At 50.7% G+C, this 23,692-nt stretch overlaps 2 protein-coding genes across 6 annotated transcripts in view; both read left to right on the top strand.

Annotated features, from left to right (window-relative positions):
* Window positions 1-23,692, top strand: part of LOC127473848 (sulfate transporter-like) — a 335,874-nt gene continuing 312,182 nt past the window's right edge. The window contains exons 1-3 of one of the 3 annotated variants that reach the window (XM_051793968.1): window positions 1-440; window positions 1,278-1,911; window positions 2,713-6,430. In XM_051793968.1, coding sequence (XP_051649928.1) covers window positions 1,291-1,911; window positions 2,713-4,311 — 2,220 coding nt within the window. In that variant the 5' untranslated portion in view covers window positions 1-440; window positions 1,278-1,290 and the 3' untranslated portion in view covers window positions 4,312-6,430. Of the gene's footprint in view, window positions 441-1,207; window positions 1,912-2,712; window positions 6,431-23,692 lie in introns of those variants that run through there. The other 2 variants (XR_007905610.1, XM_051793967.1) reach the window with 2 other exon arrangements.
* HTR4 (5-hydroxytryptamine receptor 4) overlaps window positions 18,283-23,692 on the top strand; it is an 88,822-nt gene continuing 83,412 nt past the window's right edge. For 2 of the 3 annotated variants that reach the window (XM_051793986.1, XM_051793984.1), the window contains exon 1: window positions 18,283-18,673. The gene's annotated coding sequence lies outside the window, so the exon portion shown is untranslated. Of the gene's footprint in view, window positions 18,674-19,556; window positions 19,705-23,692 lie in introns of all 3 variants that reach the window. The other variant, XM_051793985.1, reaches the window with a different exon arrangement.

Below are 23,692 nucleotides of genomic sequence, written 5' to 3'. Positions count from 1 at the left end.
AGCCCAGCAGGACTTGTGTTCATTCAGTTCATACAGAGCCAGAGCAGGAAGGTTTCTTTTCATTGTTCCCCTTGTTTAGCAAACACTTCTCCAGATACCAGCAATACTTTTAATCTGGCAGAAGCAATTTTGTCAACCCCTTCAATTATTCTTCATGACCAGAGTAAGTTTCTATCAAAAATACTATCTCATAATAATGTTTGTTTTCAAAATACAGCTCTCTTTGTCCCGCTGCACTGTCTTCATTGGCTGGAGCGAGATAAAAGGGCTTGGCTGACTAACTCAGACCTCAAGGGAAGCAGCACATGGTCCAGGTTCACAGTTGTCAGCCTTGTGCCTCCTCTGTTCAGGGTGTGCTGCAAGGTGGAGATAGGTCTGTCCACAGGGGGAGAAGCTCCGGGTAGTAAGAAAACTACCAGTGTGTCTCCTGGTAGCCAGAGGTAAGAGATTTGGGCTGGGACTAGTGGTGTGAAATGAATGTGTAGGGCAGGGGAATGAGATTTCTCATCATCCCAGTTCAATTTCCGAACTACAGTCACTCTGGGTCTCCTCTCAGGAGCATTTTTCTCTGTGTGTACCGTTCAGTTTTGACAAAAAGGTACATTTTGTTGCAGGTGCATTTTGGCTGGAAAGCTTGGATGAGCTCTGGAAAGTGTCTCTGTTACTTAACCAGACAGAAAAAGTAGGATGGTTTCATTCTGCAGATGGGAGCCCCTGTGATGTGCATGTTTGGTGCAAGCCAGCAATGTAATTTACAATTTTGTAATGTTGAAGGAAAAAATATTTTGCAAATTACCTCCCTTATTCACATGCTGCATTCCTGAAAGTATCACTTGGAATATCTCAACATTTTCAAAATAGTTTTTGCTTAAGTAGAAGTGCCACTAAGAAACACAGACTTCCTGAAGGAGTTTTAGTTTCAGTGAAATAATATTGTCTGATTTTAACCCATTCTGCTGTCCTGTTTCAAAACAAGAGGTATGTTAGGAAGGAGCACAGGGGTCTCTGTAGTTCTGCCCCTGATGTGGGCACCTGTGCCAGCATGAATGTATTTAAACCATAGGCTCAAGGTTGTGGTTAATCAGGTAAATGACTACAAATAAATCAACCAGAACTATGGGAAAGTGCTTTTCTGTTTGGTTTGTCTGAGGTTATTTTCCTTTATTTATTTATTTATTTATCTATCTATCCGTGCAATCTGCATGAGGTCTGGAGCTAAGCAAAGCAAACTGTGTACATGACTGCAGCCCTTCCTGACTGCCTGCTCTCCTGCCTAGCTCTCCTGGTGCCATGGAGGACACGTCCAGCCAGAAGTCCGGACCAAGCAAAGACACACTGGGCTCCCCAGTGCCACAGGAGACTCCTGCCCATTTCATCCATGTCAAGTTGGAGGAGTATGAGCCCACAGACTTCAGCACCAAGGAACTCATCCTAAAGAAAGCCAGAGAGGTCTGTACATGCAATCATCAAACCATCATCACCTTCCTGTGCCGGTTGTTCCCAGTGCTGGACTGGCTCCCTCGCTACAACATCAAGACACAGTTGCTTGGGGACGTCATATCCGGGCTCCTGGTGGGGATAGTCACCATCCCTCAGTCTGTCTCCTACTCCCTCTTAGCCAGCCAGGATCCCATCTACGGGCTCTACACCAACTTCTTCTGCAGCATCATCTACGTCGCCGTGGCCACTTCGCGGCACAACTGCGTGGGCTCCTTCGGGGTGCTGTGCCTGCTGGTGGGGCAGAGCGTGAACCGGCACCTGCGGCTGGCGGGGTACGGCGACGACAGCTCCGACAGCTCCCCACTGCCGGGCAACACCACCTCTGCTGGCAACGGGACGGGCGCCTGCGACAGGAGCTGCTACGCCATCACCGTGGCCCTTTCCTTATGCTTTCTGGTTGGCATTTACCAGGTACGAATGTTTGCTCCTGTGCTGTTTCCTCCCTGTCCTTTCCCTGCTAGGAATTTCTCTGAGGTTAAGATCTCTAAGCTCCAGTCTTGGTTTGGACTAGTAAGTTGTGAGAAACATTTCCTGGTGTGACTAGACCCCAACATCCTTGACTCCCTGTGAATGTAGTGATTTTAAAATGTGCAAACACGGCCGAGTGGGGAGTTTTGTTTCCCCCATGTGATAGCCCAGATCCTTGAATGTGTCTGAAACATCCTCATGATCAGACACAGCAAGGGAGAAGAGGAACTGTGAACCACCTTCCCACCACCCCAGTCCTGGACCTGGGCAGCTTAGAGCAGATTTGGGGCTGACAAGAACCACCCTCAAGGACCCTGCCATGCTCCCTGTCAGTGTCCCCACTGCCTGGGCTTAGCTGTCACTGAACAACTCCAGGCTTTTTCACTGGGACAGCTAAAATTTAGAGCATCACAATGGTTTTATGCCACTGAGTGATACTCAGAGCTGCTTTGGTGGGGCTTCTGCCTGGAATTTCAGTGTTAACCATGTACCCTTATTGCTTCTAAGGAGGAAGTAGCAGGGACCTCATAGGCTTCTTTGTATGGCATCCCTATAGCCACAGACAGGTGTTAGAGGTAGGTCTCTTTAATTTTTCATATGCCAGATTAACTACTGAAGACAAAGTCCTCTGCCTCACACTGAATGCTCATCAGACAGAGTAGCCAAAGCTGCTAAACTGGAAGCAAACTGACCTCTTCCAGCCCTTCTCATCCATGCTAAAGGTACGGCTGGTTTGCTTTTCAGATCCTGCTGGGGGTTTTACAGCTGGGATTTGTTGCTGTCTACCTGTCAGAACCTCTCCTTGGTGGCTTTGTGACCGGCTCCAGCCTCACCATTATCACCTCCCAGATGAAGTATCTCCTGGGACTGAAAATCCCTCGTCACGAAGGGGTGGGATCATTCATCCTGACCTGGGTTGACCTTTTCAGATACATTCAGAACACCAACATCTGTGACCTGGTCACCAGCCTGGTTGCTTTGGCCATCATAGTGCCTGTCAAGGAGATCAATGACCGGTACAAGGAGAAGATGAAGGCCCCGTTCCCCATAGAGCTGCTGGTGGTCATTGTGGCCACAGTCATATCTCACTACTTCAACTTTGAAACGCGATACAAGTCTGATGTTTGTGGGGATATCCCCACTGGTTTCAGGAAACCCACTCTACCAGATATAAGCCTGTTTCCCAGCCTGGCAATTGATGCTCTGCCCATTGCTGTTATTGGCTTTGCCATGACCATCTCCCTGGCAGAAATCTTTGGCAAAAAGCATGGCTACACTGTCCGTGCCAACCAGGAGATGATCGCCATTGGCATGTGCAACCTGATCCCTTCCTTCTTCTACTGCTTCGCCAGCTCTGCAGCCCTGACCAAGACTCTGCTGAAGGAGTCCACGGGGACCCAGACCCAGGTCTCTGGCCTGGTCACCTCCCTGGTGCTGCTGCTGGTGCTGCTGTGGATTGCCCCGCTCTTCTACTCGCTGCAGACCTCCGTCCTGGGGGTGGTCACCATCGTCAACCTGCGGGGGGGCCTGAGGAAGTTCCGTGACACCCCCCGGATGTGGCGGCTCAGCAGGCTGGACACGGTGGTGTGGTGGGTGACCATGCTGAGCTCCACCCTGATCAGCACAGAGATCGGGCTCCTCGTGGGCGTCTGCTTCGCTCTGCTCTGCATCATCTTCCGCACGCAGAGACCCAGGGCCGCGCTCCTGGGCAAGGTCAGCAACACGGAGATCTACGAGGACCAGGCCACCTACAAGCAGCTCAGCAGCATCGCCAACATCAAAATCTTCCGCTTCGAGTCGTCCCTCTACTACGCCAACAAGGACTATTTCAAGACTGTTCTGTACCAGAGAACTGGGGTAAATCCTGTTCTGCTGGCTGCTAAACACCAAAAGGTGCGGGCCCAGGCAAACACAGAGACAGGCAACAGCAAGAGCTTTTTGGGCACTGGGTTTGACTGCCTGAAACAGGCCAAGAAAAGGGCTGAGAAACCTCCAGCAGATGCCTCTCCTCCCTCCATAGATATGCACACCTTAATCCTTGACTGTGGGGCAATGCAGTTCATAGATACTGTGGGTCTCTCTGTGCTAAAGGAGACATATCATGACTATAAGAAGATTGATGTCCAGGTGCTCCTGGCCAACTGCAACCCCTCCATCCGCCACCGGCTCCGGGAGGGAGGCTGGGCTGGCGAGACAGGCAGTGAGGGTCAGCTGGCTTTCCACAGCGTCCACGATGCAGTGCAGTTTGCTGAGCGGTGGTACCATGTGCACCAGGAGGAAAGCAAGGAGAAACAGGATGCTCTCCTGGACCCCGAAGACCTGAACTTCCAGGTGTCTTTGTAGACCTGTGTGTGGGGAATGATTCCTAACGGGGAAGGGCTTGGTACGTACTCGAGAGCAGTTTCAGTCTTTGTGCAGTCAGAGCGCGCAGGAGAGACTGGTGATGATCTGCCAGCAGCGGCATGGGGCAGAAGGATGGGAGGAGAGATTTGAGGAGGGATTGGCAACAGGTAAATCGTCCGGGAGGCGTTTTTTGGGGTCCGTCGTGCCGGTGAGAGCCGGGGCGGCGTTTGAGGCGCTCCCGCCCTGCACTGCCCCGCGGGGGCGCGGGGGGGCGCGAGTGAGACGCGCTCGGGGCCGCCTCCCGCAACCCCGGCGGGCTCGGGGAATCCCGGGGTGGTTTGGGGGGGACAGAGCTAAAGGTCATCCCCTTCCAGCCCCCTGCCATGGGCAGCGACACCTTCCACTAGACCAGGTTTCTCCAAGCCCCGTCCAACCTGGCCTTGAACACTTCCAGGGATGGGGCAGCCACAGGGTCAAGATGGGACACTAAGACAAAGGAAAGAGGAGCTGCAGGCAAGGTCAGGAGAGACATGGAGCTCCTGGAGCGGGTCCAGTCGAGGCTGCGGAGATGATGAAGGGACTGGAGCATCTCTCTTACAAGAAAAGGCTGAGGAAGCTGGGGCTGTTCAGCCTCGAGAAGAGACACTGAGAGGGGACATCATCACTCTCTGTCAGTATTCCACAGTTGAAATTACAGATTTTCTCCCCCCCAAAAAAGGTACCGGAGATCACCAGCTGCTCTTCATAAACTGTAAATCAGGAGACCTGTACCACAGCCTGCAAGAGCCACAGTTCTCCCAGTGCCTGGCAGGATCTGTGCTACCTGCACTGCACATCCACATGTGTAGCTGGATCCTGCCTGCAGCAGGAGACGTGGAGCTGTCACTCCCAGCAGTGGGTCAGGGCTTTCTGACACCTCCAGCACTTCCAGGTGTACAACTGGAGGAGCTTCAGCTCCACATTGGACACGGGTACCTGTCCTTTCTGCTGGGCTGGGACAGGGACAGGCAGCATCCTGCTGGCCCTGATGCTGCACCCCAGGGGTGAGTGTGTGCTCTAAGCTCTGAAGGCTCCACAGCACTGCCAAGTCACAGAATAGCTTTTCTTCCACTAGCTCCATCTGTAAAAACACCTTCTATGTTGAATATTTCTTTGTGACTATTCCCCTGGCCTCATCCAAGCAATGCAGCACCTTCCTCTGAAGGGAACTGTAGCTTGGAAGCCCAGGGACAGGAGACTGTTGTAAATAAAGTATATGGAAAAGGAATCCTATGTCTCTGCTCAGGAATATGTCTTGTTATGCTCAAAAGATTATTTTGAATGTATTAAAGAGCATGGTGTGCCCAGCTGCTTGCAGGTCCTTGGGAAAAAGCTGTGTCAGGTGGAGCTGGATTGACTGAAGATCTCGGTGCAGGACCTTGCAGGGCTGGATGTACTCAATGAGCTCTAGGTGTGGGTGCAAGCAGGGTGCAGCCCTCAAGAGCTGCAGCATCTCTCGCCAACAGTCCTCTCAGGCCATCACAGCATGAGGCAACTCCCCAGGGAGTTTGCATTAGCCATGACTAATGGGGCAGTTTTGTAGCTGAACAGCAAGTTAGTAAAGAAGTCTTGTTACCTGCAAGGATTATGACTATCCTTCCCCTTTGGAATAGCATTGCCATAATTTTCTTTATAAGACTCTTTATGGAGAAAATGAATTTGTTTTAGTTAGACTTTAGATGCATTTATGGTCTCAGTGGGGTCATAAAGCCACAGCAGGGAATAAAATCAGTGCTGATGATTCCTGGGCACAGCCTGGTACAGTTCAGAGCAGATGAGATTACGGTAAGAGCAGCAGGTCCTGCAGCCCCCTGCAATGGGACACAGCTGTTTTATGTGAGCAGTTCCTGCTCCCAGCCTGCTCAGGGCTGGGAGAGCTGTGAAAATGACAAAGAGATACACAGCAGTTTTTATGGGATGCCTTCCCTTGGAAAGGAGAGCTGGGCTGACAACCTCCTTCCCTCTCCTTTCCAGCCCAGAGTAGCCAGGATCTTGCTGGCAGACCTTGCCCTGTCTGCTCGCCCATATCTTCCATCCCGTCAACTCCAGCATCTCCTTCCAGCCTACAGTTCAAACATCCCAGGACCAAGCATTACTTCATTCCCCACAGATTGCCAAGGGAGTTCAAGGATAATTGCTGTTTTTATATCAATGAAGAGACACAGGGTTGTACACGACACAGAGGAGAGACGAGGAGGGACGAACGACACAGTCCAAGGTCAGTTTATAGTCAGTGTTGTGGAAGATCAGGCTGCTTTCTCATCACCTGCAGCTCTTGGTGGAGGCAGATGTGAGCAGGAAGGTGAGCAGGTGGTGGCATTGGCCAAGTCCCAGTAAGGAAAGGGCTCCTGGTGAGGGGACAGGGCACTTGTGTGCCCCAGAACCCTGCTGCAACAGCCCAAGTCCCTCTGTTTGCCAAAGGGCCTCAGTGTCTCAGCTGGGGATGGACCCCCCACATGTCCCACCCGAGGACCTGCCTCTGTGTCCCACTGGGAACAGGCTGCACTCCAGGCATCCTGCTTGCCTGTCCCTCCTAAAGCTTCACCAGGGGCCAAGGAAATGCCATGCAGCTGAAAGCAAATGTTATCCCCCCCAGTAAGCAGCTCACCTTGCTGTGGATCTATAAATACTCCAGGAGTGTGATAAACAGAGGATTGCTGCTAAGGCTTTGTCAGCTGCAGTTGGAGCTGACTGTGCAACTGTTAATTATGCCTCAGCAGCATCTGGACAGGTTTAAATCCTTTTGATGCTTTGAAATGTTCCCTCTGGGGAAGTTTAAGGAGTAAAGATTGTGGCTGGTGCTGATTGCTTTCCCTTCTAGAAAGTGTTGGAGACACTGATTGCTGCATGGAGGGCTGTTCTCCTTGCTCCCAGTGCCCGTTCCTGGAAACACACACTCTGTATAATGGCAAGAAGTTGCTTCTGCAGATCCCTAACTGCAGTAAAGCAGTTACTGTGCTGCCAGCACGTGCTTATCTACCCATGTATGCTTTCCCTAGCAGACAAAACTGAGCTGGAAAGAGAAAGCAGTGAGCTGCAGGTGATGACACTGGATTTTCTGGGATAAAAATAAAGATTAGGGCCAGCATTAATGCATCACTGGAGATAGCCTGGTGATGGAGGAATCAGCAGGCAGTGGCTTGGGATAACCTAGTCCGGGTGGGGGTGAAGAGCTCCTGGAGAATTTAGCACGGGTCCCCTTCTCCCCCAGCTGCCGGGGGAACTTGTCACGCTTGTTGCACAGTCCAGGCTGGCTGCAGGTAGGGAGAGGGTGTCCTTGTACATCCCTGAAAGGGAAAACTGTGACATCACCCCACCACCTGCTCTGCTCCTCTGGGAACAGTCACATCACAGCCTGGTTCCCATAGGGAAAACAACAGCGCTCCAAAGGGAGAAGCTGTCAGCTCTCACAGAGGGAAGGAAAAAGAGAAAGGACAGGGATGAAATTATCTGAAGAGGAAAATTACTCTGGGCAAAATTCTTGCAATATCCAGGATCCTCACAAACAGCAGTAGCTGCTGGTCTCTGTGATCTCCTACAAAATAGTGGAGTCAGCCCAGTGCCTGGGAAATCTTAGTGCAATTGGTGTTTTGCTACTGAAGCAGCTCTACTCTTTGCCCTTTTTTCATCCTTATCTGGATGGAGACGATTTGCTCCACTTTGTGTCTGATCATTTTCTGACTTTTATTCAGAAAGTCTGTCAGGGAGAGGAGGCAGATCAAAGTCCCTCCTTTTCACTGCAGGCCGAGGGCCATGTGCTGCCCAGCCAAGGCTCTTGTGCCACAAATCCTGCTGCCCCCAGTCACTGCCCGGGAACAGCTGCTGCCCTTGCAATCTATGGCAAAATCCTGCAGTTTTGTCATGTTTCACAGTTTTAGGGCTCTTTGGTGGGTACCTGAACAACCCTGCCTCCTGGGAAGTTCATGGAGAGAGCTGTTGCATCTTTAAAAAAAAAAAAAAGTACATAGTCTGCATAGCTACGGGAAAAAAAGGTACAGGAAAGGTGCTTTTTTGAGTCTAAAGGCTGAAAAAAAGAGAGTCCAACGAGAAGAAAATGTTTCTTTTGTTTTCTTTCTTTAGTGACTGGGAAGTGTGTTTCAGCAGGTACAATTGTGGTTTCTATATAGAGACAAGATTAAATGTATTGTAAAAGATCTGCCAAACCAGACCACAGTTGAGACTGACAAGGCAGGCAATGGATAGCAGATACTAAAGTTCACTAAAGCAAAGGAGAAATAACAGTGGTGAATGCTGACAGCTCAAAGTTGTTTCTATTTCAGACCATTCTTGCCAAGGAATCTGTTCATCACTTTTCTGTGTTAAATTACTTTATTATTTTTAAAGAAAAGAACATTTAATTGAATGTTTGAACTTGCAATAAATGCTGGCCCTCTCTTCTAAGTCCCTATTTACTCTAAATGTGAGAGCTGGCAGTGTCATGTCTCCTGCCACCACTGCTCTGCCCTGTGAGCCAGTGGGCAGAGCGTGGGTGCTGGGCAGCTCGTGGGGACGGGGTCATGCAGGGACAGGGCAGCTCTGTTCGTGTCAAAAAATAAACAAAAAGCCACACCTAAGGCAGGTAGAGATTGTGTGGATGTGCCAAGGGGAGTGCGGGGCTCACCAGCCACTGGATGGCATCGTTGTTTCACATGGATCCGAGCTCTCGGGCTGCCCTGGCCCCTGCCCTGGAGCCGCTGCTGGAGGCTGGGCACCAGCTGGTTTTTGGGAGACTGTGGTTCCCCGGACGGTGGTGTGACAGTTCATGGCCTGAGTGATGCCGTGCGTTGGCAGATCTGCAGGGCAGAGGGCACTGGAAGATCGTGGTCTGTGCCACGCTCAGCTGTCCCCGTGGGTGCCACCACTCCGGTTCCAGCTCCCTGACCTTGGAGACCGGCTGGATGGTGACACAGCCTGGGGTCCCCTTCAGTCGGGGTGACAGGGGTGCCACCTTCCTGTGTGCCCTCTGCCATCCTGACACAGACCTCAGGGAGCTCACGCCACTGCTGAATTCCCCCCCGCCATGTGGTGCCTTTGCAAGAGGGAGGACTTGAGACTTGGCAGCTGAGCAGCCATGGCTTAGGTCAGTCAGGGCCCAGGGGCCAGTGGCATTCATGTGAAATATAGACACACTGGAGCCCTCCGTGTTTACTCAGGGCCTGTACTCACCTCATTCTACCTTTCCTTCCACCCACACCTGTCCAAACCACTGTGCCCAAAAAGCACAGTCCATGTGCAGGAAGGGAACATCTCCGTGGGGAAGAGTCAGCTCAGGCAGTGCAGAAGGAAGAGCCCAGCGGGTGGGAAAGTGCCTGCAGTGGGTGGGAACGTCCTTGCAGTGGGTGGGAAGGTACCTGCAGGGGTGGGAATGTCCTTGCAGTGGGTGGGAAGGTGCCTGCAGCAGTAGTTGCAGCAGAGGATGCCAAACAGGTAACAACTAAAGGAAGAGAGACCTGCTCCTCTCAGTGCATTGCAGAGGACAGAGGCACACAGCTCACACCTTCACATGCAGATTGGGAGAAATTAATATTTAAAAAGATGTTAGACTGGAGGGGTTGGTGATGCTTCCTTGGAGCGTGTAGGCAGCCCTACTGCTAATGCTGCTTTTTAACTACCTGCACAAGCAACTCCTGCCTCTCCAATTAAGACTTACACCTGTTTATAGGCTCTTAGAGCTGTCAAGCTCCCCACATTGAGTGCAGATGAAAAGAGGAGCATTTAGTGCCTCTATGCGTGTGCAAGCAGGGAAGGACCATTCCCACTTCTTTCCAACAAGGAGCAGAAAGCAGCAGCTGAAACAGGCTCCAGATATGCAAAAGGGCACATCACAGAGGAGAATTAATGCAGGAACCCCTTCCCCCAGATGCCAAAAATGTGTTTGTAATGCAGCAGGAGCAATTAATGGAAGAACAATGAATTGAGGCGGCACCATCCTCTCTGGCTGAGGGATTTGTTTAACTGCACATCACTGGAGGCTCGGAGGGTGTCCCAGGGATGCCTCTGCTTGCCTGACCCTAAATGACTCCCTCTTAACCTTTTCCTTAGATATTGACTAGTAGCCATTATAGGGATAAGATATGGGATTAGACAGAGCACTTTTATTCCCCAAGCACTACAATAACTGGGCTGACTCCTGTTGGGATGCCTCAGGCTCCTGTGGCCAGACCACAGGCAGCCAATTCTTTCTTTTCTTCTAATTTTTCCTCTTTTTTTTTCCCCCTAGAAGCCTTGTTCGTGCAAATAGCTGTGTGTGGCCTCGAAGAGGAAGCCCTGCTGATAAAAGGTGATTTCCTCTTGCTGAACCCTCCCACCCCTGTGCCCAGCCTGCCCTTCTGCCCCTTATTTAGCTATAAATATCTGCTGAGTTTGGGAAGCTGCAGAATGAATTTTCCTTCAAGGCTTTGCACACATTGCAATGCATTTTTCCAAAACCAGCGTGGAAACTGTAGAAAGGAGATGTGAAAGTGGCTGAAGGTTAAACGTGGCGCAACGACAGAATTAAATTTGAGTGGAGAATTTCTGGTGTTCATTTCTTGGAAGGAAAAAAAAAATTGTTGTCTTCTGCATTTATTAGACACCAGGCTAGTTCTGCAAATCCCAGCTGTGCCTTTCAGTCCCAGCCATGGAGAAGGACAAGCCACGTGTCTGTCTTGTCAAAGCCCAGCCCAAACACGGGGGGTATCACAGCTCAACTTTTGTTCTGCTGAGCTGCTGCAGGTCACTGAGTGTCATCCTGGAAACGTAAAAGGAATGTTTGAAAGCACCATTTTGGGAAGTGCCAGCCCAAACACAGGGTGCTGGAGGACAGGAAGCCCAAGGGGCTCAGCCACTTACTACCCTTGGGCACAGGTTGGTTGTACCTGTGTGCTGATTGAGCATGAGATGGCCAGAAAGGGTTTACAAACCACTTGCAGGCTCCAATCTGTTCCTGTGTCCGTGAAGAGCTCTGAATACAGAATTTTCTTCTTTTTCCTTTTGTACTTTAAGATTTTTTGATGGGGAATTAATGGTCAGAAATAAAGTTGCTCCACTAAGCAGGTAGTGCTTAAGAACTTAGGAACTTAAGAAATCAGTTTTGCATCTCCACGAAGAGCCTCAGTTTTCCTTCTTGAGTAGCCAAGAGCATCCTAGGGTCTCACTCTCTCCACTGGGACCAGCCTCCACTTGCTAAATGGCCTTGGCTCCAGCGGGCTCCTGTCTCATGCTGACCTGAGCTGACCTGGCTGTGTGGCTGAGGCTGTGCAGTGCCCCAAACACCACTGCCACTGCTCACACAACTCCAGCAGCTCCAGGGGAAAGCCACAGAGTCAGCCTGTGGTTTTCAGCATGGAGCAAAGGGTGAAGGCTCCCCAAAGGAGCAGGACAGAAGAACTCACTCTCAATCTTTATTTTTGTATTTTAGTAGTTGTGCCGCTCATAAGTGGAATCGTCTATGTGCTGCCATGGAAACAGCAGCTTTGGTCCCCAGCATGGTTTGCAGCCATCCACAAGGAACAATGGTTGGTCTGTTTGTGTAAAATCATCCAGGGTGGTGCCGGGTGGCCGAGGAAAAGCCGCGCTCAGACAGGACAGGATGTGCTTGTCACACCGAGTGATGGGACATACAAGTGCCCGCAGACAGGAGCGGGAATGTCCTGTCTAGAGATGTGCAAAACCAGTGGGAATCCAATGGTTTTGAGTGTTTGATTCCCAGGGGCTGCAGCACTTTGCCTGGGACGCTCACTGACATTCATGCTGCCAGCTTTTCGGTTCATGGGGCTCTCTGTGCAGGAGGATGTTTTCCTTCCTCTGCTAGGAACAGGTGAGGGTAGACCTGTGTCCAGTTCTGGGCTCCCTAGTACAAGAGAGACATGGAGTTCTTGGAGCAGGTCCAGTGGAGATGATGAAGGGATGGAGCATCTCCCTGACGAGGAAAGGCTGAGGGAGCTGGGGCTGTTCAGCCTCGAGAGGAGACACTGAGAGGGGACCTGAACAATGTCTGTCAGTGTCTGCAGGGAGGGGTCAGAGCATGGACCAGGCTCTGCTCGGGGGTGCCCAGCAATGGGACAGGAGGCAACGGGCAGGAACTGGTGCCCAGGAAGTTCCACCTGAACATGAGGAAGAGCTTCTTTCTGTGCAGTGATGGAGCACTGGAACTGATTGCCCAGAGAGGGTGTGGAGTCTCCCTCACAGGGGATATTCCAGAACCATCTGGGCACAGTCCTGTGCCATGTGCTCTGGGATGGCCCTTCTTGAGCAGGCAGGTGGGACCAGATGAGCCTCTGTGATCCGTTCTCCAACCTGACCCATTTTGTGACCTGCTGGCTGCCAGCAGAGGCCAACCTTTCCACCCTTTAGAGACCCTTCAAGCACCATCTGAGGAGATTTGGGCTTCTTCATCCTTGGGATCTGCCTGGAAGGCCCACAAAGGCAGTGTAGAAGCTCGGGACTTTGCCTGATTAGTCCATGGAGAAGCTGAATTCTCCTTGTCGGCAGAAAAATCAGCTCAAACAGCCTCCTAACACATGTGTGCATTGAACCTGCTGAGCTGAGCTTGTACACCCGTAGTCCCTCTCCCAACACTCCCCCAGCCAAGCACAGCCCTGTCTGAGCCCTGTCCAAGTCCTGTCTGGCAGGGCTGACAGTCATTCATTTGAGCAAACTGGTGAAACCCCTTAATTTCTGCTTGTGCCCCTGTCTTGAGCTCATTTTCCTCTGAGATCCCCATGATTACACTTCATATGTGTGAACATTCAGGAGAAAGGATTTTGAAGCTCCTGAGCTCAGATGCCAGAAAAGAAGGCACTCACTTTCTGGGAGAGTTTGCAAGGGTTAACCTGATTGCAAACACCTCATTCAGCCAAGCAAAGAAGAGAAAAATTACTTGGCTTTAATTTACTTTGTCTTCAGAAATATTTCATAAAAGAGGGGAAAATAATTTCAGGGGGGCTTGTGGGCATCCTGAGAGCAGAAAAAGAGGTAAAATTAATCCTATCAATAATCCATGATGAATGATTCACTCAGCTTTCTTATTCAGAGTTGCATATATTTATCCTTATTCACGCGGAGATGCAGAACTCATGGAATTACATACAGGCTCATATGCATATAAATGAGGAAGCCCAGCGAGGGCTCCATATCCCAGCAATTCATCCATGTGCTCTGTCGGGGTAAGGAAGGGAAGGGGCCTGTGTTGCCCTCCCTCCTGGCAAGGAACAGTGATAAGGAGAAGGGTTCCAAAGCCAGCCTGTCCTGGTGTCCGATGTGCTCCTTGCTGCCTGCAGGAGAGGTGACACCCATGTCCCCAGCCCTCAGCTGCCTCCACACAGCTCCCCTGCACTGAGGCTTTCCTCCCTTTTGCAGGTTTTTACCGGAATCTTGTCTCTGGTTTCAGTGGTGTGGTCCCAGCCTCCTGGCAACAGCAGCAAATGTCTCCTGCAGCGCAGAAGGACAAACCCCCGCTGGCCCTTCTCAGCACGGGGCCATGGCAGGAGGCAGGAGATGGATTTCTACCTGCTAGGCAGGTCTTTTTCTTCTAAAATTTCTTTGCAGGAGAAAAGAACCAAGTGGAAAATTTTCATTAGAAATAGGACTTTTAAAAAGCAGTTAAAAGAAAATTATGCTGTTCTGTCACATTTCTGTGGCCTACGGAGAGAGGATTGAAATGGCCTCTCCCAGGAGGAGTCTCATCCTTAAATTTCTGATGGATTGTTTAGTAGTTTCCAGCTCATGGACTGTAAATGTGTAATTTGCCTCCAGCTCTACCTCTCCAGCTGTGCTGATATGGTTACCCCTTTCTCTGGTTTCATCTTTGGTCCCAAGATAATAAATATCTCAAAGATTCACTCTGAGAGAGTGTTTCAATGCCTGCAAAATAATTTTGTGACCCTCAGATGAAACCTGAACTATGTCAGTATTATGAACAGTGGGAGTTACACTGTTAAAAATGAATGCAAATATTCTCCTTTAAGGCTAAAAGTCAGACCTGCCTTAAACTGGATTTTAGATCGTGTATCCAGGTAGTGTTATAAATAACATATGTTGAATAGATCAAAGGGCTCTGCAAATAGTGATATTTCATACCATAGGTGTCAGAGTTTGATTATTTGGAGGCCTGTCTGTTTCAGTATTATCAGTGTGACCCTCTTTTTGAGTGCTTCAGATTTGACCTGCTTCTCACCTTTGCTCAGCTGAGCACTTTTACCAGGAGTCTGGGAACCTGGATTCATGGCAATGCTGTGGCATCCAGGACGCTCTCTTGGCTGAATAATGTGCAGAAAGGAGCTGGTGACAACAGAGAGACATAACTCTATGTAAGGATGAGCATCAACTCGGCTGATGCTGTAAATCAGATGCAGACCGGAATTTTCCTCCTGCCTCACCTCTTCACAACGGTTTCCCTTGCAAAATGGACTGGGATCCAAACCACTGGGAAATCCCAGGTGTTTAGTGCTGCATCCAGCTTAGCTCTGGGTACCAGTAAGTGCCGTGGCCCAGGCAGAGTGCCTGTTTCGGGGGCAACCTCCCAGTGAGAGGGGGTAAGCTTGCATTTAAAATGCAATAGAAAGAAGGAAGTTCTTTCCTCATGGAGTGGGAGGGCTGTGTGATCTAACGGCGGGTATAACCCTAAGAAACTTAATTTATTCAAGCTCTCTTCTTAATAAAATCCATCCCACGCAGCTGGGCAAAGGAGACCATGCCGTGTTCACAGGGAACACACCGTGCACACCAAAAAGCTTCTCTGTTGAGTTGGTTTTATCTCCCTCTCAGTGCCTGAAAGTGCAGCTAGTGATCTAAAGCAGACACGGAGTTATACCCGCAGAAGTGAAAGCAGCAAATTCCACTGCAGAGTGACTGTGATTCAGTCCTGATGAATCACTCAGCCACCTTTTTTCTCAACTAGATCTTTGGATTTATCATTGTTACAGATGGAAAAAAAGGAAGAGGGGGAAAAAAGAGAGAAGAAAAACCCCACTGCTTTATCTCCCTCTTTAATCCTTTCTAATTTTCCTTTCTAAAAATTTAATTACATTTTTTTAGGCATCCCATTCAGGTTGAATAAACCTTTGATAATCCTGGAGTGGAATCTGCATTAAAGGGAGTAGGGATGGAATATGACCAAAAGTGATGACAGCACTGGGGTTTAGCATGACCTGTTCTCAGGTTCAGAACACCCAGCAGTGGAAGGGCCTGGAACTCTGCCTCCTTCACACTCCAAAATCCCTTCTCTACTTCCCGATTTGCACCTGTTAAAGCAAAGAGAGTGCCTGGATCCTGAGGCCAGGACTGCAGAGGTGCAGTGCCAGGCAACCTCACTGTGCTCAGGCACTGCCCAGTCTTGGGGATCTTTATGCAAAAGGCTCCCTTTTGTTCCAGCTTCTGCCTTGGCTCTCGATCCACCCAGACCACGTTGCAGACAGCAACAACACTCTGCTGCTCTAGGTTTTGCCTGGATGGAGACATGGCTCTGTTTACATCTTGTACTTGTGGTGTACAATATTGGCAATACAGACACCTCAAAGGGTCAGGAGGGAGGAACTGGGTGGGACCTGATGCTGGTGCAATGGGTGGGCACAGGCTGGGGTTGCTGCCCTGTCTTCCAGCAGGACATGGCCAGAGCCCTGCCAGCACAGTGTGGTTTAACCCTGGGGCTGGGGAGGTGAGTGCCTAAGATGTCAAGACCCTCCTCCAACTGCAAGTTTGGAATCTGCCTCCTGGCATCCAGGTTGCAAGAGTGTATTTCTCCAAGACTGCTGTAAGCACAGCAAAGCTGGGGCAGGGGATCACTGCAGTCCCAGCAGGAAGGGGATGCTCATTTGTCTTTTCTGTCACTCTCAAACATGACAGATGCAGGTGAGCAGCTTTAATCCTGACCCACAATGCTGCTGGTCCTCAATCCAGTGAAGCATTTAAACACCTGACAGGAAAGCACATAAACCCATTTGACTTCAGTTCACCCACTCATGCAAACTGCAGGATGTGCTTGGCTTAGGGCTCCACACTCTGGTGTTTCCCCTTTTGTGCCATGAGACTCCAGCTGCTGCTGGAGATCCCAACTGAGAACACCCATGAAGGTGAGTGGCTGCTCTGAGGACTCAAATCTTGTCAGAAAGAGCTACAACTGCTTGCTCCATGAAGAGACATCAGGCCACCTATATATAAACTCAGCATTAAAGCTGGAGGATATACTTATGAGTAGATACTACTAGTGTCTGCTATTAGTAGATACCAATAATGTCCAGAAAGCTCACAGTAATATGGAGGAGAAAATGAAGGCAAAACACAATTGTTTCAGGAATCCTTTAACTGCCAGTTTTAAAATGACCCATCTCAGTTCCACCCAGACCAGCTTCATCCCCTTTGTCCTCTGTTGTGCAAGTCTGAGAAATTCCAAACTATGGCAAGGTGTTTCTTCATGGATTTGATATGTTTTACTTTTTCTTAATGTTATTCTTTCTCCATCTTTCAGTTACTATAGTGATGGACAAACACATGAGCAAACACGAGGCCTGGCAGCCTGGGAGGGTGTGTTTGCCTGCAATGGCTGAAAATATCACCAATTTTTTGATAAATCCGCTGAAAAATCTTTGCCCAAAGCCCACAGATCTTCGAAAAATGGGTCCTATCAAACAAGTTGATAATAAGATGTGTTTAATATACTTTTCTTTTTTTTGAAACTTGATAAACTTCATGTATTTTGTCAGCAAGCAACATATATTGCAGTTCTGTGAGTGCTCTCATTTCTCCTCCATCTACACACCATTGGAGATGTCCCTTTTCCAGGTGCAAGGACCTTGGTTGTGGTTAAAGAGGATGGAACGAATAGCTACAAACCAAATTACTTCTCTTGTGTGTACTCTGGATCACCCTGTTCCACTGCAGTTCTGCTCTGACAAATCCCAGCCTGAAGATCTCGCAGTGACATCCCTCAGAGTGACCCCCAAAGCCCCAGAGGTGTTGTATGAGTGCAGAAATCTGCCTGAATCCATGACATGGAACTCAACAGACTCAGCCTCTTGGAGTCAAATCAGCCCACATTTGCAACCAGAAGCTCCATCAGGATGGAGAGGCCAAGCTGAAGAGCTTTGCCCTGTGAGTTGGGTTTCAGTTTGTGATTTACCCATCCCTGCAGTGGCTTTTGGGCACAGCATGGAGCCCAAACAGTGACAGAGAGGGAGGGAGGACCCAAGGCTCACGTGGACCTGGAGGTACTGGTGATCAAGGGAATCCAGCAAGACCCTGGAGCTGAAGCTGACTCTGAGTGCTGGGGGTTGGAAAAATATCCCTGCATTTCCAAAAGCAGGGCTGGTCAGAAACCCTCCCTGCAGCTTGAGTATCAGGCCTCATGTTTACGTGGGATGTTCACAGGCACTTTCCAAAGGAGAAATGGCACAAAGGCACTGTAGTTTGACACCCCAGACCCCCAAAATGCAGGTCTAGAAGTGAAAGGTGAGCAAACCTGGAGATGGAGCTGCTCAGATCCCTCGTTTATGCTCAGTCTAATATTGCAATGGGTATTTACAAAATCTAGATAATGAGCTGGTTGTAGTGTCCTCCTCTGCCAAGAGTGAGGTTTGTTAGGGGTCTCAGGGCCAGATTTCAGCTGCCAGAGCTCTAATAGTGTCAAAGGGGCTGGGCTGACACTGTAAGTGAAAAAGCACTTGCAGTATGTTTGGAAATATTGCCAATGTTGGTTTGTTGTTTTTTTTTTTTTTTGAGAAATACATTGAAAGAACTTTGCCAAAAACCCTGCAGGTCTTTAAAAATTGGTCCTATCAAACAAGTTGATAATAAGATGGGCTTGCTCCACTTCCCTTGTGCACACGAGCAAAATCACAGATCCCTGAAGTTGCTTTAAAAGCGGGAGAGCAAACCGTCAGTATTTGCCGGGGTGAAGGAAGATGTGCCCTGCCCACAGCGCTCACACGAAACCTGGGGGACACGGGCCGAGGGAGAAGCGAAGGGATTCGGCTGCCGGGGGGACGGACCCGACTTTCCCCAGGCGGGGCGGGCAGGGGGCCGGGCATCCCCCTCTCTCCGCGCGGGGCGGGCCGGGGGCGGGCGCTGCCCGCGGCCGCGGAGCGCCGGGGCGGGAGCGCAGCCCCGCACCTGGGCACGGCACCGCCACAGCCCCGCACCTGGGCAGCGCTCACCTGAGCCCCGCACCCGGGCAGGATTCACCTCGGCTCCGCCCCCGGGCGGGAACCATCACAGCCCCGCACCCGGGCAGGACCCGGCGCAGCCCCGCGGGCGGACAGCGCGGACCCCGCGTCCTGCCCCGCCGCCGCGATGAGGAGCCGCGCCGGGGGAACCGCGTCGGGCGCCGCGGGGCTCTGGCCCGGCCATGGTAAGGAGGAGGGGGAGCAGGCGGCGAGAGGGGGCAAAGCGGGGGCTCCGCTGAGATCGGTGACAAACTCGACCGGGCTCCGCTCCGGTGCGGGTTCGCCGTCCGTGTGCGCCCATGGGCATCGCCCCGGGGCTGCGCGGGGGGCGCGGGTGCGGGTGTAGTGCCCGGCATCCCGCGGGTACGGGCGTGCGGCGGCGCCAGAGCTGTGGGTGCCCTTGGAGGCAGCCCGAGGGAAGGTTGGTGCGGGTGTGATGTACAGACAGGTACAGGTGGAGCGGTTTTGGGCGGGTGTGAGCGAGCAGCATCTGAGACCGTCGGCTGCGGTGCCGCTGGGCTGCGCGACTCGGCGAAGTGCTGGAATGATCAGTACTGACCCGCGGGAAGGAGAGAAACGTGATTGCAGCTGGGAGGGAGCAACAGCCCGGTGGCATGGGAAAAGTCACCGGGCGGAGAGGCTCGTCGGGCTCTGCAGGAGTAGGAAACTTTGCTTAAGTGAGGATGAATGGCTGTCCCTGGAAGTGTTCAAAAAACAGTGTAGCTGTGGCACTTGGGGAACATGGTTAGTGGTGGCCTTGGCAGTGCTGGGGGAATGGTTGGACTCGATGATCCTAGAGGTCTTTTCCAACCTTAGCAATTCTATGATGACAGAAGGTGTTTTCCAGGACTGGAGCTATGGGGATTCAGGCAGCTCTGTGCTCTGACACTCGTGTCCCAGCGTCCATAGTGCAAAGCCTTCCGGTCATATCTGAGCTCTCCAAGCTCTGTATCCGTTCCAAGTTCGCTGAGGTCAAGCATTTTGTTGCTGCTGAGCCTTGCTCAGACTTACTCCAAAGCTGAGGGAAGTTTGCAGGAGTCCAGCTCATGTCTATGTGCTTTGATTCAGATGCTGGGAGTGGAGCAAGTTTGTGGATCCGATGGCAGGAGAGACAGAGATGTGTCTGTGAGTGAGAAACTAGTGTCACTTCCTCAAACCCCTGAGGCATCTTTCCTTGCTCCAAAACAAACTTCACACATAGAAACTTGATGGGAGGGTGAGTAATTAAACCATTACACAGCTGCAGTTTCTGCTGCTTCAGGGAGGCAAGGAAGGAGTCAGGTCCTGGTTTGCCAGGTTTAAGCTCCTAGGCAGTGGTGGTAGTTGGCCAGGACTGTGCTTTGATGTGTGTGATGTCATTATGACTTCATTTCTTCTTAAAAATAAAATACTTTTAATGGGAGTATTTCCATGTGTTTCTTGAAGGAGAACCATTTTCTCTTATCCCTGTTACTGCAGTTGACTGTTTTCACTTGGCAATGGCAAGGTGGAGTTTTTTAGAAGATTAGGTGGATTTTGTCATTGTAGTGGCTGAGGTCAGTCTCTGGGGAGATATCTTGGGCTGTACAGCAGTCTGTGCAGCACCACTCTTTGGGGGAAGAGCAGTAGTGCAGGAGCCATAGGTTCCTCCCCCCCTGCTTCCAGGCAACAGGGACCCCCGGACCCTGTGTCGTTCCCCACCAGGAAGGGGGACTGCTGCGATGGGCAAGGAGCAGCAGCAGCATTCCTCTCCTCTGAAGAGATCTTCACTGCTGCTTTTTTCCTCTCCCAGCCTGACCTTGGCACTGTCAGCACTGTCCAATAATGCCGTTGAAAAACAAACATATGAGTCAACCTGTGTGCTTGCTTAAATACTAAGTACTTACACACCAAGGTATGTTTAACTTATTTCCTTAAACAGGCTCTGACTGGGGATAGACATAAATACTTTAGTTTCCTCGGGACTTTGTAAACATTGATTTAAAAGTGAGAGGAGCAAGTGCTCTGACAGTGCTTCTTGGCTCATTAAAGCCTTCTAGGAAGTCTCCAAATTGTACATGCAGCTCCTCTGCACCAACTGTGTTCCTGTGAGTACCATCAGTGGTTCTCCCCCACCTCCTCCTCCCAGTCTTCTGGAGCCAGCTGGCATGTCTTGAGTTTTCCCCGTTTGCTCCCCTTTTCCAGGTATTTCCTATCTCCAGGAAATCTGGAGACAGGCAGAACAAAGAAAAAGTGCCTGCCAGCATAAGTCTAAGCCCCTTGGGTGACAACTGTCTAGACCTGGTGGAAGGGGTTGCCAGGTGAATGCAGGGGAGATACAGCTTGACATGGGACAGAGCAGGCAGAGGCTGTGTTATGAGTGGGGCTGAAGAGGAGGAACTGGGAATTCCTCACCTCTCCTATAAGGACACCTCAGGTCTGTCCTGCTTTCCACTGGAAACAGCAAGACACAGTGCCTGGGGGATGTAGAGGGCAGGGTGAGGACCACAGTGTCCTTTGTGGGGACTGACTGTGCTTCCTGCTGACTCCCACACTGTAGAAGCAGCAAACGAAGGGTGTGGAATGTGTGCCAAGAAGGTGCGAGGAGGTAAAGTATTGCCTTGCACATCCAACTGTCACACTACACAATATGGAAATATTCCTTGTGGGTTTGTGTTTGAAACCACAGCTGTCATTTGAGGGAAAAGCAGGAAAGTGCCGTCCTTCCAACACTTGCTGGTGTGCAGGAACAGAGAAGCAGAGTAGGGTTTAGGGCTGCTCTGTGCTTGGGTTGGTTCACAGAGGCACGAGTAGAAGTAATCTGAGTCATTTCACTGAGGAGCCGCGCTGGTTTCAGCTGCCTGGGGATTTAGCACAAGGGCTCAGGTTGTGTAAGGGGAGGTACAAGTTGGACATAGGAGGAATTCCTGCACAGAAAAGGTTGTCAAGCATTGGAAGGGGCTGCCCAGGAGTCACCATCCCTGGAGGTGTTCAAGGAATGACTGGACGTGGCACTCAGTGCTCTGGTCTGGTTGACAAGGTCGGACTTGATTATCTTGGAGGTCTCTCCCAACCTAAATGATTCTGTGATTTTTGATTCTATGACTGTAGTGCACGTTGGTATAAACAGTGAGAACTCTGTGGCTGAACATCGGGGATGACGGTGTGCCAAGTTGATAGAGCTCCTGTGTCAGGGCATGACGATCACTAAGCTCCTGAGGGTTAAAGAAAATCTTCCCTCATAGGAAAACTACTCATTAATTATCCACTTAGGGCTTCCCCAGCCCATTTGCTGAAAAAGACAGTAGTGAGTGTCAAGTTAGAGACCATCTTCTGTTCTGATGTTGTCATTCCTGTGCTTCATTCCTCACATAGCCTCTCAAAACCAATTTCCAAATCTAAAAAGACCTGTGCATCAAATTAAATGGTATTGATGTTTCTTTGTTGGCCTGGTTGGTTGCTCTAGGAAGCTGAATTTGTTTTACACTGACTGTAAGGTTGCTGACTAGCAGGGGGACCTTTTCTACGTGCCCTACACTGACCCCTAAAATTTTCACCCTCAGCCAGTAATGGCAACTGCTACCTTCAGGCCTGAACTTGTGGTCTGCACTTGCCCTCAGCTGTTGTAACATGTCATTCCTGCGCTGATCTAGGAAAAAAAAAAAAGTGTTGCATCATTTCTTGTCATGAATGAATGAGCTCTGGGGTGGGAAAGCAGGGCAGTTCCCTCAGGTCTCCAGAGGACTGAATGCCAGCGTATTTTCTGCTCCTGTCTCCCATGTGTAGGTAGGAATAAAGCCACAGGAAAGGTAAAATGCACATGTAGCTTAGGGCCAGCTGTGTGCGTGGGCATGTGTGGCTGCAGGTATTTGTTGGGGCAGGTGGCATTTAGTTGTGAAGAACCTCGTTGTGGTGCAGTTTATGGGCAAGAGGGGGACAGGGCTTCGTGGCTTTTGCATTTAGCCTCCTTACACTTCTGTTTCCTGGGATTCCCTGCTGCATTGTTTTGTGGGCTGCATTTATTCTGGAAGAGCTGATGGTTGTCTGCATGATCTAACCTATGCCTCAGCTGGGGCAGAGTGTGGGTTACCTCCCACTGAAGCCTTGATGATGAGGTCAGGAGATGGGAGAGGGATGAGCCAGATGCTTGTTCTCTCAGCTAACATGAAACTGAACCCAGTATTTTCGAAGCAGCTGACTTTAATCTGGTCTTGTTGTGTAATTCCATTTACTAGAACAAATAATCTAATTCGAGCCCCCCTCAACCCTGATGCGTTCGAGTGGCTGCAGACACAGGGGTTACAGGGAGAGACACAGCCAGCAGTGCACAGGGGAAAACAAATGACTCTGTAGGAAGGCAAATGGAACTTTGGCAATTTTACGTGATTAGGGAAACAATTAGAGAAAATAGCTGGAGGTGCATTTGCCCAGTGGATTTATGTGCTGGTGGAGATGGGTCGTGTGGTGGTACTTGCTCTCCAGGGTAAGAGTCATCCCTGAGCACAGGGCACAGTGGTGTCATGGTGCAGCAAAAGCTCAGCTGAGTCCTGTCACCGGACTGGGATGGGGAGATAAGGGTGAAAAGCTGCTTTCTTCCCTCTCCCCATGCACAGGGGATGCTGAGGTGTTATTCCCATGTCCTGGTGCAGATAGGAGGGTTTGCTTATTCACAGATGGTTTTACAGAGCCATGACTTGGTATTGTCTAATGCAGCAGGGGTTGAGTCTGGACCTGTTGCACAAAGTTGAGCAGGGAGATCGTTTTCTTCTGTATTCTCCCCTTTGCTCCCAAGATGCCTGGATCTGTATTTCACAGAGCTGAGGCAGCAGTTCAGAGCCCTGCCTTCTGTGTATCTCATCCCCACCTACTCCACCTTGCCCTCATCCCTTCCATCTGTAAAGGTTCTCACCCCCACAGTATTGTTTGAAGTCAGTGAGTTTGCGTAGGCTCAACGCCTCTGACAATCAGGCCTGCATGGTCCCTCTCACGCCCATTCCCACTGCCCCCCACGCTGCCACTGCCTTCTTCCCTAACTTGGTTCCTGCCTTCTGGTCCTGGCTGGGTGAGAGCCGAGTTCCACCACACGCTGTGGAGCCGAAGCCGTGTCGGTGGCTCCGTTCAGCAGCAGTGACTCAACTTACAGCACAGGCACAGGGCTGCTGCTGGGGACAGCACAGCAGCAGGGTCAGGGCTCTGTCCCAGCCCAGGGCCAGCATGGGGTGAGGGCAGGGCACCCACTCATCCAT

This window comes from Manacus candei, unplaced genomic scaffold (genome assembly GCF_025592945.1).
Source record: "Manacus candei isolate 608988 ecotype Guabito, Panama unplaced genomic scaffold, ASM2559294v1 h1tg000037l, whole genome shotgun sequence".
NCBI lineage: Eukaryota > Metazoa > Chordata > Aves > Passeriformes > Pipridae > Manacus > Manacus candei.
Note: the sequence above shows the minus strand (reverse complement) of the source record. Positions and strands in the feature narration are given on the sequence as shown.